Source organism: Neopsephotus bourkii, unplaced genomic scaffold (genome assembly GCF_033783945.1).
Source record: "Neopsephotus bourkii isolate Nb327-2 ecotype Australia unplaced genomic scaffold, CSIRO-AGI_Nbou_v1 NB_998, whole genome shotgun sequence".
Classification (NCBI taxonomy): domain Eukaryota; kingdom Metazoa; phylum Chordata; class Aves; order Psittaciformes; family Psittacidae; genus Neopsephotus; species Neopsephotus bourkii.
Genome location: NW_026901490.1, coordinates 551,111 through 572,525, shown reverse-complemented (window position 1 = coordinate 572,525; position 21,415 = coordinate 551,111). Strand labels below are relative to the sequence as shown.

The 21,415-nt window shown below is 41.7% G+C and overlaps 1 protein-coding gene across 2 annotated transcripts; it reads right to left on the bottom strand.

Annotated features, from left to right (window-relative positions):
* Positions 1–7,340: 7,340 nt before the first annotated feature.
* On the bottom strand, positions 7,341–17,700 carry LOC133215708 (alpha-1-antiproteinase 2-like). Of its 2 annotated transcripts, none has more exons than XM_061359853.1 (5): positions 17,590–17,700; positions 12,068–12,733; positions 10,817–11,087; positions 8,909–9,056; positions 7,341–8,347 (listed from the first exon to the last, which is right to left on the bottom strand). In XM_061359853.1, the coding sequence occupies exons 2-5, from the start codon at positions 12,714–12,716 to the stop codon at positions 8,153–8,155; spliced, it is 1,263 nt and encodes a 420-aa protein (XP_061215837.1). In that variant the 5' UTR covers positions 12,717–12,733; positions 17,590–17,700; the 3' UTR covers positions 7,341–8,152. The 2 variants fall into 2 exon arrangements, with proteins under 2 accessions (XP_061215837.1, XP_061215836.1); XM_061359852.1 differs by lacking the exon at positions 17,590–17,700 and adding an exon at positions 15,605–15,686.
* Positions 17,701–21,415: the final 3,715 nt, after the last annotated feature.

Sequence of the window (21,415 nt, the reverse complement as noted above, 5' to 3'; positions counted from 1 at the left end):
ATTGGATATAAGGAGGAAATTCTTTCCTGTTAGGGTGGTGAGGCACTGGAATGGGTTGCCCAGGGAGGTTGTGAATGCTCCATCCCTGGTAGTGTTCAAGGCCAGGTTGGACAGAGCCTTGGGTGACAGGGTTTAGTGTGAGGTGTCTGTGCCTATGGCAGGGGGGTTGGAGCTAGATGATCTTAAGGTCCTTTCCAACCCTAACTATTCTATGATTCTATGAAAGAACAAAGGTTTCTGTACAGAAATATTTTACTTTAGAACTATATGGCTTTAAACTAATCCTTCATATTATAGGGGAACCTTGCTCTTGTGTGCATGCATTTTTAATGTGAAGGTAATGTGAATTTTTTTAAATTAACATGACTGTTTCTGCCTTTTTGACCAAAATTCAACATGTGAAGCCTTGAAAACTCGTAACTTCTGCTGCTAGTCAAAACCATGGGAGTAGGTGTATCGCCCTGCTGTGTCTGTGTGGCTCCTATGCTTACCTAACAGGGTGGTTCTCACCCTAGGTGTGCCCAGACCTGCCATAGTGTGATGGGTTTTGAGTTCTCACTGAGAGCTGGGCCAGTGAGAGACTCATGCTGCCCAGGGAAAGTAGCATAAACAGTCTCTGTAGGAAACAATTGTATAATGACATAACCATATTACTTCACTGAGCAGGCTGTTGTTTTAACTGTCCTTGCTCAGGGAAGGAGGACCAATTTAGTAATTAATTATGCACATGCTGCAGTTTATGTTGGTAAACAACACATCTAGTTCAAGCAGATGCAATGGATGCAGGTGTTGAGGCCAGTCTGCAGCATGAAAGCCTGTAAGCAAACAAGATAAGCTGCAAAAGGAAAAGTTGAATCCAGGCTAGAAATTTGGTCCTAAGCACTCATGAAATGAGTTCTGCTGAAAATAAAAATAAGCTGTGCAATGGATTCTTTGCCCAGAAGTTTGTCTCCTAGTTTAAAATCAAGCAACAGGGTGTGGTGGTGGAAGTATGCAAAGTCAGCATGCTCACTGCAATGCAAACATAAAGGTTATCTTAAATTTCCCCCAGGAGACTGGGAAAAAAAAAAAATATATATATAAACTAGCAAAGCATTTTCTCATAGAATCTCTGTGACTCATTGAAAGTGTCTTAGCCACAATCTGCTATAGAGTAATTTGGTTTAATTATAACAACAGTGGTTAATGCATTTGTGTTCCCAAAACATACACCAAAGATGAGCGTGTCTGTGTGTATGTGCATTTGTGTGTGAATGCATCTGCAGGAAAGAAATATGGTAACACCGAACACAGTGTTTGGTGCTACCATATGCTAGGACATCAAGAGAACAGGCCTGGAGCTGATGGGACAGACTTGTCACAGAGTCTTGGTCACTTCCCCATCTGTATGGGGTGTGAGAGTCACCTCTTCCTGAAGCACTCCACAAGTCATTGTGCCCTGTGCTGGTAAATGTAACCTGCATTAGTTACAATTTGATATACACAGTAGGCAGAGCCTAGCTGAAACAAGATGTGCATGCTGTCCTGAAGTGTCTATTTTTGATCCTCAAGTGATACAATGATCCCAGTTACTATACCTTAAATACGTGGGGTTTACTTGTATCAGGTTAAAGGGGACATTTGGAAATCGATATTTCTTCTGCAGGGCAGATAATGCTTCCAAATGTGGCAGCAAACACACTTCTACCCCCAACTCCAGACTTCTACCTTCCTCTGCTGTCCCCCTGTGTGCTACCTGAGGAAGGACAACACAGGCAGGGGCCCAGTGTGGATGACATGGGGACTCTTGCATCATGGTTAGCAGCTCTCCGCTTGGCAGTGAGTTTGGGAGCCACAACCCTGTCACTCCTTACATCCAAGGTCCTGCTTATCCTCAGCCTTCACTGTAGGGATGTCCCTGATTTCTCAACATAAGCAGCCTCGCACAGAGTCAGGCTTAGCCCCAACATCCTCAGTCCTGGTGGCCATGGGCAAAAGCAGAGTGAGCTGGCCTCCCATGCTAACCAGGGAGGCTGAACTTTTCTGCAACCACCAGATTAAACACAACCTTTGTTTCTTGAACTTTGTGTTTGTATGTTACTAAACCCTGCAACAATTGGAAAGGTTTTCTTCCGTGACCAGGGGAAGCTGACCTCTTGGGAAGTAATGCGTATGAGATCTGCCTGTTTAGGAAGACTGCTGAGTCTGCCATGCTTCCCTGACTGATGCCAGTGGGCTACAAAGATGGCCACACCCTCATTGCCCAGTGTGGCAGACTGAGCTCATTGCCACTGTAAAGCTACTCAGGAAGTGTATCTTTTCCCCACTAATGTGTGAGGAACTCAGGATATATTTTGAGACTATATTAAAAGTAAATCCCTCCAGTATATATTGCTAAAGCTTTAGTTAAAGTTTTGGATGTTATACAAATATTAAGTCATGCTAGACTTTTACCTGTGGCCAAACATGTTACGTTAGTTAAACAATTATCTCCCTCACTTTGAAGCCAGCTATTTCAACATACTGGGGAGTCTGATAATCTCTCAGCTGTATCATTTAGCAGGCAAATAGATTCTCTGTGTAAAGAAAATACCAACATAGCAAACCCAGGGGTATAAAATAATGGCTATAACTAGATCCAGCCATAACATGAGTACTTCAAATCCATATACTCAAATTGCCTGGAGAGAGATCAACAAACACAGCCAGATTCTCACACTGGTCTCCTATGACCGATAAGCCACACAACCATGTTCACACCTGGCCTGCAACAAACTGTCCTTGAAAATGTTGATAGTCATCAGTGACCCAACACCGAAAAAGCTGTATGTTTCAATGACAGCTCTGGTTGGAGGCTGGTCACTCTGGGAGTGGTGATTCTGACACACGTGAATGAGCACACACAGGTTTTGCCATAGCAGCTTCTGTGTAGCTGTCACAGAAGGACAGTCACAGTCTTTTACACCTGGGAAGATTTGTTTTCTAATAGTTTTTTCCAAGTAACCATGAAGAAACCAACCTACTAGAGTTTCTAGCTGTGATTTCTCCTCCTCTTGAAGAGCTACTATCACTTGCCAGTGAGTAGAGGCATGCCGATGCCTTTCACTAACCTGCAGCCTATTAGCTCAGTTATTGATGATAAGACAAAATAAATAATGATGAAATCTTACTTCCTATGGCTATGCAGTAAAAAAAATAAAATAAAATAAAAATGCTTTTGGTCAAGTTGCTAAATGTCTACTGACTGAATAACAGTCATATCAGATAAGGAGGCAAAGAAAAGGGAGTCATACTGATGCCTGTTGTACTGCCTTCCTCAGTTTCCAGACTCATGAAGTGGTCTGAAATATTCTCCATGGGACAGGTGTCCTCTGGCCACCTCAGCAGAGCGGAGGGGTGCCTGTTAGCCCTGGAGTGGTCACCCAGAACGTCCCTAGGCTGTGGGACACAGCCTCCTCTGAAGGGGTGTCCCCTTGCACCCAGAGGGAGTGAGGGTGGTGTGGGTGTCCTCTCTCTGCTGCGCAGATCTTGTCCTTCCATGACATGGAGAGATCATGTTACAGCCCTGTGCCAGCCTTCCCCTATGGTCTCTCCACCCAGCTGTGAGCAAGAGCTAGAAGCCCTGTGGTCCAACATGTGGAAGGGGTCTTGATGAGAAGGCAGGCCAGGTAAAGGTGCCTAGAGGTCCTTGGTGTGCCGTGGGGATCCTTGTCAGCTGCTTTCCCCTTTTGCCAAAGAGATGTGCTGTACATGTCTGTTGTCCCTGATACATCTTTGCACGTGATATATCAGCCCTTCAGGTGTCACTTGGTAGAGGGAAGAAAAGCTGTAGACAGCCATGGGTAGCAGGTATTGGTGTCTTCATGGTGAACGTTCCCATTTTCCCCAGCCCTGGGGTCTACCTCAGTATCTCTGATATCCTGCAATAATTATGATGACAGAGAGCAAGTGAGATATTAGACATGCTTGTTCATATCTGTGGCCTGCAACAGCCTCCAACTTGAGTCTCAGTCAGGGGAGCACTATATTTTCCGGCAGCACTGTCTCTTCTTGAAAGGACAGGGTACTGGTCATGCTCCTCCTACAGATCCACTCATTTCAGAGATTACCTTGCACTATATGGGATATTTTCATATTGCATATAGGAAGCAATAAAGAAGTAAGGCTGTTCTACCCATTGGCTCTATGCAGGTATGTATGGGACTCACTGATCTTACCAATTTTTTTGTATCCAAGGAACATAGTAGCTGGCTTGAATTCCCACCAATTTCTTGTACTCAAAATCCTGTTCTGGTAAAAGAAACATGCATTGTATGCAAAGATGAGAATTTATTAGTAGTATATTTAAAATCTTAAGAGTCTCACTCAAGGATTATTAGTGTGATTACAATACTAAGACTTGCAGTTCAGATTATGCATACTTACACAAACTTTTTAGTATTTTCCCCATTCTGTGGTTTTATGCTTATCCTTTCTTTGTCCCATTGGTTCCTCAGGTCAATGGCTTCAGCACAAAGGAAAGGGGACAGCAGGTCAGCCAACTCCTGCATCGGTGCCAGGAGGAGTAAGAGGGTGGTGGGTGCAAACTGCGCTCTGGGGTCTGCTTGGGGTCATTTTTATACGTTTACTCACATGCTCTACCCCTTGCTCTTCCTTCATTGGTTCACAGGTCCACATTAAACCTCAGTTTACTAACTGTGCTATGCTTTACATACACTGAAAACTCAATCTCTGTTATCCTAGTTATCTCTGAAACTGGTTTTAGCCAGCTCCCAAGGTTGCAGTCTTTTGATGACCAGTAACTTAGCCCTGGTGAGCTGTTTATAGCCTTGAGGCTTCCAGCATCACCCTATACCTGTGCTCTCAATCCCCTGCTATCATCCTGCCATGCCTGTACTCCTTTATTTTTCATTCTAGAGCCATAGACACTTCACTCTATGCAGAATAACTGCTTGTTCTTCATACCTCTAGGTACAGAAATGTCTATATGTGTAACAATATATAAATGTTATACCATATGACTGTATAAAGTTAGGAAAAGACCAAAACCAACAAACTAGGTAATAGCACCTGATTGCTGGATAATTACTGTTACAAACAAAGAAGCTAAACAAGCAGGCCAGGACAATTCCAAGCCAAGCCTGACAAGAGCACAGACCCAAGTGCTGTGCTGTTAGCTTAACATGAAGAAGGTAGCTGTGCTACAAGCCGCAACACTCCTATACTTGTAAAGCTAAAGGCTATGCTGACCCATGCCTTTCTTCATGGTGAACAACAACTATCAGATTGCACCTGCCTGAAGTGTAAATGGGGAGTTTCTCCTTTGACTCCTCTTTGTAGGGGGGCTGAAGGACATGGGATGGGAAGTGAGATGAGTTTTGGTTCCCTTCTCCAGGTACAGCCTTGGATGATGATGAGAAAAGTGCAAAACATACCCCAAATGCTTCTTTCCAGAAAGAGTGCGTGAGCCAGGAAGGCTGCTGCAGTCTTGGGATGTGATACTTGGTTGTCAAGTTACAGCTAATGACATAGCAGTAATGCCATCAATGAAATGGGTCCCTCTGCTTGGCTACATGATAAACAGGTTGCCCAAACCTGGGATCACCTATTCTCACACTCTATAGCTGTGTCAGCTGTATCAACAGCTAATGAACCTGGTACTTAACTGCTCTTGAGATGCACCTGTGGCTCATTAATATCCACACATTGCTTATCACATCAATGTGGAATAGCTCAGTGACCTAAAATCTTGTCTTTCTGCACAGCCTTCCCCGCTGATCTACGAGTGCCCTGTGGGAGGCAATGAACCTCCCACCCTCTATTTTTTGGGAAGGAGAAAAGTAGAACCTGGTGGTGGAGCAGGTGCACAGCCAAGCTGGCAGTGTCCACCTCCTGCACAGACAAATGGTGCTGGTGGGTGGGAGGGATAAAATGTTAGTCTGCAGCAGGGAGAGTGGGAGGCTGTGAAAAAGAAACGTGAAGACTGAGCTTAATAGGGAAAAATCTGTTTAGTGTTGCTTGCAGCAACGAGGTCAGGATTAGGAAAGTAGGACTTGGTGGATGGGGGCAGAGATGAGAATGGGCCACATATAACAAGCAGTGTAGTACAGCACAGATGCAGGCAGGGAGCAAGCTGTCTGCTGCTCTTTTGTGCCAAGTGAGTGTGGTGCCTGTCTCTTCTTAACACTGGCTGGCATATCCTGCAGTGAAAAATCACGGCGCTATGTCAATACAGCAGGAGCTATTGCCTGATGAGCAAGTCTGGCAGATGGCTCCCAGAAGCTAATCTTGACATGGGCAGGAAAACCCCGTGGGAACAGCAGACATCCCTCGTCTCCCCATGGCCAGCACACAGGTAACACATCACTCACTGTCCCTCTCCAACACATTTCACAAACACAAATAAATAATATAGGAGATGCAGTGAGAGGTGAAACACGAGCTATGAAGTGCCTGTTCTGAGTGGCAGCATGTCTGCCTCTGTGCCTATATCCTATGGCCCTGTGGGCTCATTTTCTTGGAATATGGGAGGAAAATAAAATTCCCATATCCTGCTTCTGAAGGGGGCACGTGTCTGTGAGAGCACCAAGATTCTGAAGGTAGGAAAGAAAGGTATCTCCTTTCCAAAATATGGATTAACAGCCTCCGAAAGTTCTTAGTCTTGAAATCTCCCACAGAACCACATGGGAGGTATTTTCCTCCTACTATGCTGTATTTCTATGTATGTGTCTCCATCCACTCGAAAATGGTTTGCAAGTGAGTGAGCAATATTTAGTCTTGCAGCTGCCCCGGATAACTGCATCTGGGACCTGTTTCTTCTCCATCTCTTCATGTAGACTGAGGATCACTTTACTAAAATGAATTATGCAAATTTTTCAACTGGTGCAAATTGGTGTGACTCTAGGAAATTCAACATATAGCTAAGGATCTTACTTCTGAGCTCTCTGATCCCTAAAGGTTTTGCTATTGCTTTGCTGAATGCCCGTTCTCCAACAACACTTAACAGTACGATCCATAATGACTTAGACTGACCCTATCGATGTGATGTCAGGCTGTAAAGCCACCAAAACAGATGGAGGTAAGTGCAGGAGGAAGCCAGGAAGATGATGCATTCTTTTCACTAGGAGTCCTGCCGTTAATGTCTGTGAGTTGTTCATATACTTCTCTATATAGAGACTGTATCTATTTAGTCAAAAAACAGTGTCAAGCACCATGTATGTAACAGAAACTTTTTACTAAGAACACAGAGCAGAAAGGAAGCTTTCCTTTTGACTGTGAAAGTGGACAGTGCTTTGCCTGGGTCAGGCTATCTACTTAGTGGGTGCCCACTACCTACTTTTTCAGCTGTAAGAGGGCAGAACTTGAAGTTTTTACAGTTTTATATACCCTCATTATATGTTTTCCACAAAGCTGATGGTATGCTTGTGTAATTGCCATCCAAATACTTCATCTGCCCATCCAGCTACATCCTCCTTTTGAACACTGATGGATACATGTATGAGAAGTCAGCTACTTGCATGGGCCATATTAAGTCCATCAAGTTGGCAATATGTGGTTGAAAGTCTTCAGGTTCAAGAGTGGATTTGATCCTCCTGCTCTGTTTTGAGCTGCAAGAAACTCAGGAATATTTGCTGCTAGAATACCAAAAATGATAGAAGGTGTCTGGTGGAGAAAGCAGATTATGTTTCTCTGTTGAAGACATCCCCAGTACATCCCCATGTTTCCATTAGAAGCTTCTGTTTCCCATGACCCTGCATTGTTGATCCAACTCTTCCCATCCCTTGTTTACTTACTTATGGTAAATTACAGCCATTTCTGCTTTGTTTGCAAGAGTGTTAATCATTTTATCTGCCATTTGGCTGACAACCACATATTAAGCAGGAGTCTTCCATTGTAATTCAGATGTCTCTCTCTGAATGCTGGCAAATCTTAGGTCTTACCTTGGCTTTCAATCAAGTAAAAGAGGCATTCTTTGCTAGGTGAATTTAAAGCATTTTCCTTGCTTCCTCTTGAACAACTGTCATGGTCAATATCAACAATTTTTGATAACAGCATAGAATAAAAACCCTTGCTAAAAAAGAGCCACATACTAAGCTGGTACAAATGAAAATAAATCACGTCATGCAGTTTAACATCTTTAATCAGTAACAACAAGCAGAGTTCATATGTCACTTCAGCTAGTGACAGCTGGGTTAACTATTTTTCCTATGAAGAGGGTACTGTTTGTATCTCTATCAAAAATCAGCATGAGGAAGGGATGGTTGAATTCAATGGCTGGAGGAAGAGACATTGTCATTATTTCAGTGGCAGTTGCTGCTGCTGCCTCAGTACCTCTCTCATCAACATCCAGAGAAGCCTTATGAACAACCTAGGAAGAAAAAAAAGAGGCAGTCATTCTGGGCAGAGAACAACCACCTGAGAGATGAATCAGACCCTTTTAAAGCAGCCTTGCTTTTGTAGGATCCTCTGTAAGTGAACAGAGGTAGCAGAGATGTGAGTGTGGTGTTGTAGTTATGGCTACTTCAAAAGAGGACCAGGACAGAGCTACAGAACTCTCTCTCAAAAAAAAGCCCCAGACTATTTTTCATTTGCTTAAAAGATTGGATAAAGAATGTGTGTTTGGGAGCATTAGTGGATCCCCTTGAGGAGCCAGAGGTTGATGTTCCTTTCATGTTCCAGATACTGTCCATGCAATCTTGGCTGATACTGGTCTTTGAAAAAAACAGACATGCATCAAACTAATACAATCTCCACTGTCCCTGAGGGCTAAACTCCTTGTAAGCTTGCAGGCTGAAGCCAGGGTGAGCCCATTTGCAGGCAAGCTGGGAATTAGAGAGCTGTATTTACCTGGTGTTTCTGGATGCTACCACAGAGGGTTTTTCCTGCATGTTTGTGAAAGAAAGGAGAGGGCAAACAGCCATGGACTTACTTTTGAAACCTTTAGATCTGGGGTGCCACTGATGCCAGAGAGATCTGCCTGGTCAGTGAACACATCCACAATTCCCATCTTGTTAAGCATATTTGTTATTTCATAGGTCCCGGAAATAGAGAACTTGGGGAAGTAGAGGCTCAGCAGTCTGTTAGACAGAAGATAAACACAGAAGGTGGTGAAAAGGATTTTTCGCCAAGGTAAATGATAGTAAGAGAAATGTGTACTTCTCACAAGTGTCAAACCCCAGAGGACTAGACCCTGAGTGTGAGAACTAATTCAGTTGCTGGTGCATATTCTCATGGTGATACAGGCACTATCATTCATCATCATCATAACAGTAGTATCTATCTGGTGTTTTGCTTCAGCAAATCTGAGAGCACTCTGCAAAGGAGGAAAAACGAGAGCCTTTCTTTAGAGCCAGAGAAGATGAGGTGTGTAGATGGCAGCCCACGTTGCTTGAGCAGTTGGAGACCTTAAGTGGGGCACAGGGAAGTGGGGAGTACTGTGGCAAATCCCAGCACTTTAGAGCAAAACTGTGTGTCTGGCATAGCTGTGTTATTTGGCATGGCTCCAGTGCCCTTCTGCCTACTGCTTTGGACACCCTATTCTCTAATCGTCATCTTCCTCCCATGAGCTGGCCGTGATAGAGTTTGCCTTTGACTGGGAAGTATCTGTAGGCAGCTCCTGCTTAGTATGCTTTCTGTTGAATTTCTCTTCATGCACTGTTTAGGGAACCTCAGAGCCTTGAAGTCACATGCTGCAGTGATTACCCTTTAGGTAGCTGAAGTCTTTTTGCTGTCTTGCCCAGATACGTACTGGGTTGAACACCAAAACATACAGGATCCAAACTGAACTGCTGTAGCCTTTATGTGATACTGCCCTGTGCATTAGAAGATGATGGGACAAAGCATATTAGTACAGGCATCAGTACAATAGCAGAACTGAAATTGCCATTTGGTTTTCAAAAAACTCATTCCTATGTTGGTCTTGGAGGAACTTGCACCAAGAATTCATTTAGATAAAGATCTTCCTGATTTTGCAGCTGAGAATTATACATTTTTATTTTTCATATTTGAGGCCTCATGTTATTAGTTCATATCCAGTTTGCTGCCCATTATATTTTTTTTAACTGTTCTGGCATTTCTGTAATGATGCACCAAGGATCATGGGTGTGAACTGCACTGCCTTCTTAGCTGTGAATCAGGGCACAGCTTGGTAAATAAGGCACATATTAATTTGATATTACTCATCTACTGGTTCTAAGATATCCTCCTTCCCAAAACCTTTACAAACAAGGTTGTAAAATGTGTTAGCTGATATTAGTGTCAATGGTAGGAGCTAACAAAACCTCATTAGATTTTTATAGTTTCAAAACCAAAATGCCAGAAAATCAGGACAGCCACAATTAATCACTAGCTTATTCTAACAGACACTATGTGCTGCAATGGCTCTTGTAAGGAAGATACTTGTGTAGGACATATTACGTATGTATATATTACTACAAATTGTTTAAGTTATGGTCTATTTAAGGTTTAGACATATGTCTGAGTCACAGTGTGCCAGTGACATATAAGAAGTAAAGCACACTAGCTGAAACCTCAGTATAGAAGATTTGGCTTAGAATTGCCACTTTCCCACTCAGTCAATGGACTATTTTAGAAACATCAATCTAGGCTTGCTGTTCAGAACTCCTAGGAGCTCACCAGTATGGTCTCCACTCTGATGGGGTGAAGAGCAAGTCACTCAGGCATCAACAAAAGAATAGTTAAATACCAACCAGCTGCACAATTTTTACAGATAGGGTACACAAGCCAAAAATAACCCACTCATTTCCCAGAATCAGCAAGTTCATAATGTTTGCCCAGCCCACCTAGGTGCTGCTGCAGCTGACTGGCAGAAGATTACCTCTTGAAGAGATGGTCTGACCATTCCTGGATGGTTTCCTTGACCAGAGCTTGTTCTAACTGCTTCATTTTGCCTTTTGCTGGCAGAACCAGAAATGCAGTAGCACTCCCATTATAATGAAGCCGTACCACAGTGCATGACAGATCCTCATCAAAATAGAAGTCAAATCTTCCTGTCTGGTGCATCATGGGGACTCTCACAGTAGTTTCAGCATCCACAAAGAACTCCCTTTCTTCAGTATGTTCTGGTTTAAAAGACTTTTCCCAGTTGCCTGATACAGAGAAGAAGAATGTAACTGAATATCCCATGCCATAATAAATTGAATTTTATATCACTAGGAATAATATTCACCTATTGCTCCATTTGTTAAATTCAAAATCTTCAACATAATGTTTTAAAATGTGTATCACAGTAAGGCAAGAACCTGGTCAAAAGAGTGCACTAGATTCCAATTTCAGTTTATTTGTCAGATGCCAGTAATGAACTAATTAGGCATTTTTTTACTACCTATCACTACATTTCTATTCAGGTGATCTAAGTGGCCTCTCTGTAAGCTGTCATTTAAGGGCTTTCCTGACACCATCTGTATATGCACATACTGTATGCATTTCATTTCTATTGACTTTAATCATAGTCCTCAATTTGTAGATAAAATTAATGTAGAATCTCATATCTGAGTGCTGTTATGTCAGGTTTAAGAGCACATCATCTAACCCACATCAGAAATACACTTTGATTCTACTTTGTTCCTTAAAATGTTCTCCACTGCTCATCACTAGCTTCTTTCAGATATAAGTAGGTTAGTGTGTATACATAAAGGACTGTGATAGGAAAAAACCCATATATGTAGTAAATTAAGCCACTGAATCATGCATACTTTTAAAGAAAGGCAGAAAAGGATTAGGTCATGCATGCTTCTTAGTGCCTTTACAGAAAATTAGAAGAACATGGAGCAATCAAAGTTACAGCTAAATCTATGAAAGCCAGCTCAGGCTACATGGAAGGCTATGGCTTCCAGCAGAGCTTCTGTGACTACCACAAAGACAACCAAGCCTGTGTGGTCCGCAGCTGCCTCTCCATGCCAAGTGGGGTCCTGGCACCTCTCCACCTTCTTCACTACACCATTAGGGCCTCTTCTGGCCCAGCAAAGAACATTGGAAATTTTCCCCAGGCCCATTTTAAAATGAGGTAGCTGACATTAGATCTGTTGATAAGAATGAATAATGTGAATGCAAATCTTAAAGGACTTACCTTTAAAGAAAACAAAGCTACCCAGAAGCATTACAGTCTGTGGATCCATGTCCTTGACCAAATTAGTAATTTTTCCATGTGTTTTCCTCTCTACATAATCATTGATTTGCTTCTCAGCTTCCCTGGGATTGTTAAAGTCAGTGGTAAAAGCCTCCAGCTGATAAAGAGCCTTGGCATCCTCTAAAAACTTTTTTAGAGGTTTCAGCTTCTCTGTTAGAAAGATGGCATTCACCATGTTGAGCTGGACTTTGCTCTCAGGATGGTTCAGCATGTGGATGAGGTTGTGGAAGCCTTCTTGTATCTCTTTCTCCTGAATCTCAGTAAGGTTGAAGGAGAGTCCTTCCAGGATCTGAGTCTGAGTGGTTGATCTAGCCCCTAGGGCCAGCATTGCAAATGCAGTGGAGATGCTTACAGGGGAGAAAAAAACGTTTTTATTAGGTACCTCCAGTATAATCTCTTTAAAAAATTGAAATGCAAAGTCAGCATTGTTTGGAACTAGTTTGAGGCAAGCAGTCGCTTCACCTGCATGATGCATATGGTGCTTAGGTTTATTTGGATCATGTCCACTGTGGTGGTTGGGTGGGAGCTGACCATGTGAAACAGCATGAAGGCCTGCCAGTAGAAAACTTATGTAGAATGTGATCTTCATCTTCTTGTATTAAAATCCTACGGAAAAAAGGAGAAGCTACTACTAAGTAAATTAATTAAGTAGACATAGTTATTCTGTCATTCCCACCGAATATGAAATCTCTTTCTTTTGTACTCAGCTTCCATGTTCTTCAACTCTTGCCAGGTTTTTTGGTTTTAATTTTCCCAGGCCTCCTGGCAAATGTCCACCAACTCTTTCTGCCACTCTCACCCTAAATAACTGCAAAAGCAAAATTCGGCACGGACTTGCTGAATACACAGCACCCTCAGCAGGCCAGAGCATATCCTCCTGGAAAACACACATGGCTAATCACTGGAGGGCTATGATACCACTGTGTTTTTGCCACTTATGGTCTAAGATGATTCCTAGGATGTACATTATAGAAGTCTGGGTGTTTTGTGAGCAAAAGGAGAAAGAGGAAGTTCATGGAAGTGGGCAGCAATCAATAGCCACATACAGAGAGAATTTGAGCAAACAGGTATGAAGGAAATCTTTAAATAAACTTTTGGTCAGATTGATTGATAAGCCATCTTATTTCAAGAGAGGACAAATGACAGTGGTTGTTTTTCAGTAGCAAACCAAATATATAAAGCCTTATGTCTCTAAAGAATAGTTCTTTCTTTCTGAATGAAAATGATGTAACAGTTTAAATAAGAACCTGAAGTAATGTGTTGTCTCTTAATCAACAAACCAAACCCCATTGGAATGGGGTCATTTTCAGCATAGCAGAGGGAATCAATGTCATTAACAAAACCAAGGCCTTATTTTTATCAGATGCTCTACGGGTCAAAGGGCGATACATTTATCAACCTGTTACTCTTGGCTGTGGTAGCTGCATTCCTTTGCAGAGTGGACACTCTGCACTGTATAAGCTCTTACAAAGAGACCTTGGAAATCCAGATATGAATGTCCCAGTGGGCCTCATTTCTGAGGAGGAATCTAGGGCAAAGAAAGGGTGAGAGAGCTGCAAAGGATTTGGGTGAGATAATTAGCCAGATTTGCTAAAACTTGTGCTAGGAGACACCTATTAAATAAATTGCACCTTTTCATCTCTGGCATGATTCAGCTTGAGAGACTCTCCTCAGAAAGTGAAGCTCATGGCCCTGCTTTCTCCGTAACATCAAAGGGAGCAATTTGTATTAGTTGAATACGCAGTTACAGTTAGACCTGAATAAGACCATCAAAACCTTTGAGCTACCATCAAATATTCAAACATTTACATGTTTGATATATGTATTTCTAAGAAGCAGGCCTATTTGCAGTAACACCTACTGTGTTACTGACAAATGGAGGAACCATAAGGGTTCTTGGTAACTACGTTTTCTTCAATTACACTGGGCAGTAGTTTTAAATGATAGTTTGGCCTCCTCTGATTTTGACATTGAAATGATACTTTTGATATATCTAGCTATTTGTAACTCAACATAAGAACTTCAGTTCTTAATATTTAAAACTGGTATCAGTAAGCCAATATATTAGTCAGACTTTGACAAGAAAGCAGCTTCTAAAAAACAGCATCAGAGCCTAATCTATTTCAGTATACCCAGGCAGATTCAGAAGCTGCCTCTGGGTAAATTACTCACTGTGAACTATTTACTCAGCTGCAGTCACAGTTTAATAAGAATAACATGAATACTAAAGAATGAAACATTTCATTTTAAACATAAGTCACCACCTGTTCTCTATCCCATCACATTTATTATTTATTACAAAACACAGCAGATAGATGGACTTTTCTATATACACATTGAACTGCCAATTTCTATTTATCTGGAATGCAAAGTAGACATGGAATTTAACTGACCTGGCCTGAAAATTATGGCTAATGGATATACCATGGTTTTGCTGTAAAGGCTCTGTAAATTATTGGTTACAGACTTCTGAATATTTTTTTTCCTATCCTGATATTTTTCCTCTATACAGTTATGACATGTTTTCATGTTGTGGTTACTCTATATACTTTCATGGAATTATTTTCATTTTGTTACAGCTCTGAATTCACAGATAATTGAATCCAATCTGAATCTGAATCATCCATTACTCAGTGCTGGCCAATCACACACAGTCAAGACTTATGAGTCAGCTCTCATAAAAATCTTGATAATGGTTGATTTTAAAGTCTTAAGATTATAAAAGACTCAATAGCTGCAGTTTATAGAGGTCTTCGTTATTTAAGACTTAAAGGTACAAGTGGCCCACTCTATTTAGGCCCTTCTTTGAAACATAAAGGTACTTTTATAATAGAATTTGCATTATATAGAATAGAATTTAGAATATGATTGAAGATTGTTACTTCAAACTTCAAATTTACTATTGCATTTAATAGTATTATAGCTTCTAGGTTAGCAAGTGAACACCCAGTGATAAATTGACAACACAGATCCTTCCAGGATGAAGCAGGAGATGCAAAGTCTCACATGATTCTAATGACTGAGGGATTTTTGTACCAAGCATACTTGCTAACAATTTATTAAAAAGCAAAGAGCTGAGAACCTGTGCTAAAACACTCTTAGGAAATTCCCTATCTGAAGGGGCTAATTTTGCATGAAGCTTCCTATTTTAAGACCTTTACCCGGATGATTTCCAGAGAAACATTTTGTCCATAAGCATTGGAGTAGCAGTGAAAAGCTCTTCAATCCTAATTCCAGATCTACACTGACTTGTTGAATACCCCCAGAAGGAAATATATTTACCTCTCTCTTTCATTCTGTTTGTCTATGTAACAAAATTACAATATATTTGTGGTATTCTAGAAAAGGTTGGTTTCATGAAGAGCTTTCAATCAAACCAGACAATAACACAAGAGCATGCCAACACCTGGAGGACAGTGCTCCTTTAAGCAATTTATCTGTAATACGTTTGGTGATAGCACTTGTTTAACATATTACTTGTTCCTTATCACACAGTCTTTCCTACCATGCAACCCGGAATGGCAGTACTATTTTGCACCGTGTATCCTAGAATGAAAATGAAAAAAAACTGGGATTAGCTGAAGTTACCCAGAATAACTTCATCAGAAGTCCTGGAAGTGAGCTGGATTAAGTTTTCTGACTGACAGAACTTGCTTCTTTGTGGGTACAGCTTATTTATCCATTTTAGGGCTGGTTTTTATCTCTGTGACAATTCTGAAGACAATTTTCTGCCATTAGAGTCCATTGTAATAGTCCAGGAGATGAACAGCCATCCCATGCTATTCTCATAAGGGAACCTCACTGGTAATTTCATTTCAGACAGCATGAAAATTTGCACTGCTCAGAAACAGATGCAGGCATGGAACAGAAAAGCTGTTTGCTCACCAGATGGTGCTGCTTCCCTCCTGATTCCTTCTAAATGAGGAAAGCTGAGAAATCTGTTTTCTGAAAGGTGCCCTGTGAGGGTATTGAACACATCAAGACATTGTCCTGTCACCACAAGTGGTGTCTGATGAACAAATCTCAGCTACTCAGGGCTATATAAAAAAAAAATTTGAAAAAATAAATCATCTCAATATACACACAAAAGTCACAAAAGAAAGACTTGACTGGTCACATCTGTGTGTGAGAAAATGACCTCAGAAGCCTACTGCCCAGAGCCACCTACTCACAGGAGCACCACAAACTCTGCATTGCCCACTGTCAGCACATGGATACACGGGATTTTCCAGACTGATCAGCTAGACATTTACTTCTCCTGTGATGCAGAGTTTTGATGCCTCTGTGCCTGACGCCCTGAGAAGATTTCAAGTATAAGCTGAGTACACTGGATTCTGCAGACAATCCAACAACTGTGGCTATTTCATTAAAAGTAATTACTTTTGCAGTGGAAACATAGACACCAAGTTTACACTATCATTTAGAAATATATGTGACTGTTCACAGAGCTTTTCCCAGTGCCATCTGTCTTCTGCAAGACAGGTTAGCATTGGAGATCTCACTTGGGAACCACATTCTCCAAGAATGGCATCACCCACTTCTAGGCCTCCTTTACCTGGAAATGTGAGCTTTCACTCTCCTACCAGACCACCATTAATACTTGCTGTCAAACCTGAGTCACTGCACATGCTCAGAATGAACCATCACTGAGGCCAGAGGATAAAAAAAAGATAAACTAGAACCACTGCAGTACTTAGGGCAGTTGGGTGGGACAGAGCAGCAGCAGTCCCAAGAACAGATCAGACCAGGCTCCCAGTTTCTACTTTCCAGTGTGCACCTGACCACTGTCCAGTCTCTGGCTCTATGCATATGTTAATCTCACTGTGATCTTCACTCCCTTGAGCATGTGGACCACACCATTTTCTCTCCTTTCAATGATCCTGTAATTTGATGATGCTTAGAGCAATAAGGAAATGTCTCATGCAAAAGGGAAGCACATCTTAGATAACTCATTCCCTAAGCAAAGATGTTTTTTTAAGACCTTGAATATAAAAATCACCAGAATTACTTAAAAGGAATTACCAATACCTTAAAAAATAATAATAATTAAAAAAAAAAAAAATCTCTAAGCATCCTATCTCAGGCTTTTCATGGAGCAGAGTCTATGTCCTTTAGCGGGAGGTATATATGGGAAAGACCCGCTTTTAGCTGCTTAGGATTTCCTGGCTCTAGAGATCACCTTGCTTCCCTGCAATGCAGCTAGACACCCCACTCTGGCTTTTAGATTCCTCCTCCTCCTGGCAGCCACTTGACAGCGTGCAGGCAACTCCATGCCTAAATTGTGATGTCTATATCCTTTATGTCCATCTGACCCTATCAAAACCTCTTCATTACAGGAGCAACTGCTAAGACAGATTTCAATGTAAGATACAACCTCAAGAAAGATTTAAAATCAATGGCATGCAATAAGAGGATACACTTTTGAAGTCTTTATAGGAAGCAAAAGAGCAATCACTACTTACAGCAGCTTCCAAGGATCCTGCTCTCTTCACTAGGACTACTCTGCAGTTCCCTTTCTTGTTTATACTGTTAAATAGCATTATGAAAGCAGAGCATCCTCTAGAAAACATTAACCAGGGCAGACAAGTGTTATTACTTTAGGAATGGTGCAGAGTAAACAGTGAAGACAATTTTTTGAGGGAGGCACCTGATTTTTGCTGTACTTGCATTGCCAAACTCAGCTTTTGCTTAAAGAGTTGTAAGAGCCCTTTTGCATTTCTGCAGATCCTCCTGCTGGGAATCCAGCCCCTCACTCTAGCAAATACTTCGCATGCTTCATTAACTTCTGTGAACTGCTCGAATTCATACTGAAATATGTAAAATTGAACACATACATAATACTAGACAAGAGCCTAAGACAGCTGGATGCATGCTGCAGCCACATCTCATCTTAGTATTTTGCACAGAGATATTTTGCTTCCTCTACACTGGACTTTTAATAGCTTTTATATGGTATATTTGTTTAAGTAACCCACTATTCTTAACTATCTACATTGCTGTTAATAAAGGCCAATTTCTGGGGACATCACTGGTAAACTTAAAGCAGTAGTAGTGATGTTTTAAGTGGCAGAGGGTTGCTATAGGAGACATAATGGCAGAGATGGGCACTAAGGAGCCCATGGTACCCAGCACACTCAGCCAGACTGGAGTTTACCTGGTACCTCATGCAGTATGGATTGAAGGGCACTGTGCTATGCATGTGGGCTGGCACTAGGTACAGGCACTGCTGAAACGCAGGTAAAGAAGTGTAGGGTTGGTGAACTGCAGCATGATTTCAAGCAGAGGTGGACCCATGTGGTCATGCCACCTGTGCTACATGCTTCCTCCTTACAGCCAAACTCCATGGAGGAAGTTGTGCTCCTGCAGCACCCACAGAGGGGCAACCACAGGGGCTGTGGTAATGTGGGTATAACTGAGGGCCTAGAAAAAACTCACAGGTCAATGTCCAGTCAGTACCCATGCAAAGGTAAGCAGAGAAGTTCAGTGTGAGTTTTGATCCAGGCTGCTGGATTGTTTACCAGCTGGTTTATGTTTGAATTGTTTACCAGCTGGTAAAACAGCAGCTGGGCACATGCAGCCTTCTTTTTAAAGTAACAAATGAAAAGCCTCTGAAGTTACAGAGCCTTACCTACAACACGTGCAGACTAAGATGAATACACTGAGAGGCAGGTGAGAACACAAAGACAAAAAGTGCAGCTATGATTAAAGTTACTGAGAAAAGTTAACAGAAACTAACTGACTTAACACAGCTTTGTTTAAGAGCAGTTCAGTCTTGCAATTGAAAGTGACCTTTACCTGTTGATGTTTCTATGGGAGTGCAAAAGGGAAAATTAATAAAATCAAATCTAATCCATATCAAGCTCAAATGTTATACACAATGTGATACCCAATTTCTTTTATTTCATGTATACATCAGTTTCAGCCAATTGTGTAAATTATCCTGAAATTTGCAGAATCTGTTGCAATATTTGGTAGCAGAATTTGTTGCATATGAACTTGCAGCTATCTTTTTGTGCACGCAGAGGGCTCTACACTGGTATTCTGAAAGACAACTTGTTAGCAACTGCTCTTAGGAATCCCTCCATTCACTCTTCTTTGTCTGGAACATTAGGTGTCATTACTTTGAACCCCAAGATACATTATTATTATTATTATTACTATTATTACTACTACTACTGCAAGATCTTAATACTTTTTCATTTTCAGTAAATCGGCAACATTAACAAGTCATCCAGCATGAATTCCCTTGGAAACAGGCTGGCTGTAGTCCAAAAAAAGAATTAATTATTTAATATAGAAGAACTGCATGCTTGCTTCTCTGGCAATGAAACACTTTCATCTTTTTTAAATATTTAACTGATTACCCTGTAAGCCATTTTAAAAGATGATGGGTTGTTGTTCTGATGATGCCCTCTGGAGTACAGAGAGCACATGAATCCCTCCTACAGTAGAGCTGCTGCAGAAAATATATGGACCCAGTCAGAGATCAATATGATCAGACAAAAGCCATTTATTACAAAGCCTTAACTCCTTATATACTACTGCTTACATGCACTTACAGTGATTGGCATATTATGATTGGATACATGTCTTGAAGACCCTTAGTGACTAACATATAATTGGTTAAGCACAGGTGTGAGAACTTGACCTCAAAAGCTTGCCAACAGTCCACAGTTCTTGTTAACTCGGTTAATTCCAACTTCTTATTATCTTGCTTGTTTAGGCTTCCTCGGGCCTCTCATGGCCTTGCTGTATCTTTCAGGATTTATGTACCAATTATCCACTCTCCTGTGAGAAACTGTCTCCACATAGTGCTGAGATTAAACGTTGGTGTGGAGCTGGTGAAGGCTGTATCTTTCTCTCTGCTGCCAGTGTATTTTTAATTTGTGGAGCTCTGTTTCTCACTGTGTTTCAAGGGGAAAAGCACTCATAATTACATGAACATTTCAGCAGTGACTCACAAGTTACCCACAGCACCAATACAGATCAGTTAGAAGTGTGTCAAATGTCTGCTCTAGTCCTTCCAACCAAACATACAGCAGGCCTTCACCTTTAAGTTGCTTCTCCCTGGATTTCATGTTGTACAGTTTTCTTGCTCTTTTCCACCTCCACCCAGTAGGTCCAGGTTCACTCCAAGGGGGAGTTAATTCCATCCTCAGTAAGGGAACGCACACACAGCACTGTCCCCTGAGCCACTCCAGGAGTCCTTTGCTTTCGCTCTACCATTAGTTTGTTTCTGCAAGGTACTAAGACCCTCTGGGTTCAAGTAGGTTCTTTTTTTCCATCACTCCCAAAATTTGGCTTTGAATCCACTTCCTCCTTTTCTCAGGCTGTGGTCTCACAAGTGCTTCAACCTGAGCAAAGCGCAAGATGCCACTGCCAGAGGTATCTCATCTTTGTGCATCCCTACCATCTCTCCAGGATGGTCAGGGGGCTAGGGCCCAGGACAAGTGGAGAGACGTCACGACACCTGGGCTTGTAACGGATGGGAATCTAGCTGAGAGTTAATTTCCACTCATGACTGAGAGACATAACAGAGTATGTTTCTGCCAAAGTGTATTCTGTAGAGTATATGTTTATGTTCATTGTGACTGCCTTAAGGAGGCAGGAAAGAATAGGTTGTTCTATGACCTTCATACTTGGGCTCACCAGGCATCAACGCCCTCAGCATGGACAACAGTGAGATCATAAGAAACTGCATGGCCCCATGAGTAAACAGTCACAGACCTGGCATAAAGCCATTAGTTTTTCTAAGGGTATAAAAGCAGGACCCTCTTGTGGCCAAATGTGAAGACTCACCCATGGGTGGGAGAGTTGTGTAGGAACTTTCCCAATTACCTGAAACTCCTGGCATCAGCTGCAACAGGGCTTCCCAGCTTGAAGTGTGGATCTGGATGATGATTTGGTGGTAACTGGTGATGTATTTCTTCATCTCTGTTCTCTCTATGCAGTAATGATTTGATATTCCTAATTTTCCACTGTATTTTATATATATATATCTATCTCTGATTTCCCTTATTGGACTAATTTACTATATAGAGAGATATATACACAAGTCACCTTGGTGTGCTTATTCCCTTTAGTGTGCTTGCTTTATAAACTGTGCATGTTACACAGCTACCGAATGGTCATTTTGTTGCATATCCTGCCTGCCAGCAGAACAGAGCTTGTTCAGCTTGGAGAAGAGAAGGCGAATGGGGAGGCTGTACCCACTGTCCTCCCCTGCATAGTGGACTAAATGAAAAAAAAGATGGAGCCAGAAATGCACAGTCATAGTGTGCAAGGCAG

Excerpts from the sequence above, each read along its gene's own strand:
- LOC133215708 (XM_061359853.1), bottom strand. The coding sequence starts at position 12,716 with ATGAAGATCACATTCTACATAAGTTTTCTACTGGCAGGCCTTCATGCT. Across the intron at positions 11,088-12,067 it reads TAGCTTTGTTTTCTTTAAAG|GCAACTGGGAAAAGTCTTTT; the intron begins GTAAGTCCTTTA and ends TCTCTGTATCAG. Across the intron at positions 9,057-10,816 it reads TCAGACCATCTCTTCAAGAG|ACTGCTGAGCCTCTACTTCC; the intron begins GTAATCTTCTGC and ends TCTGTCTAACAG.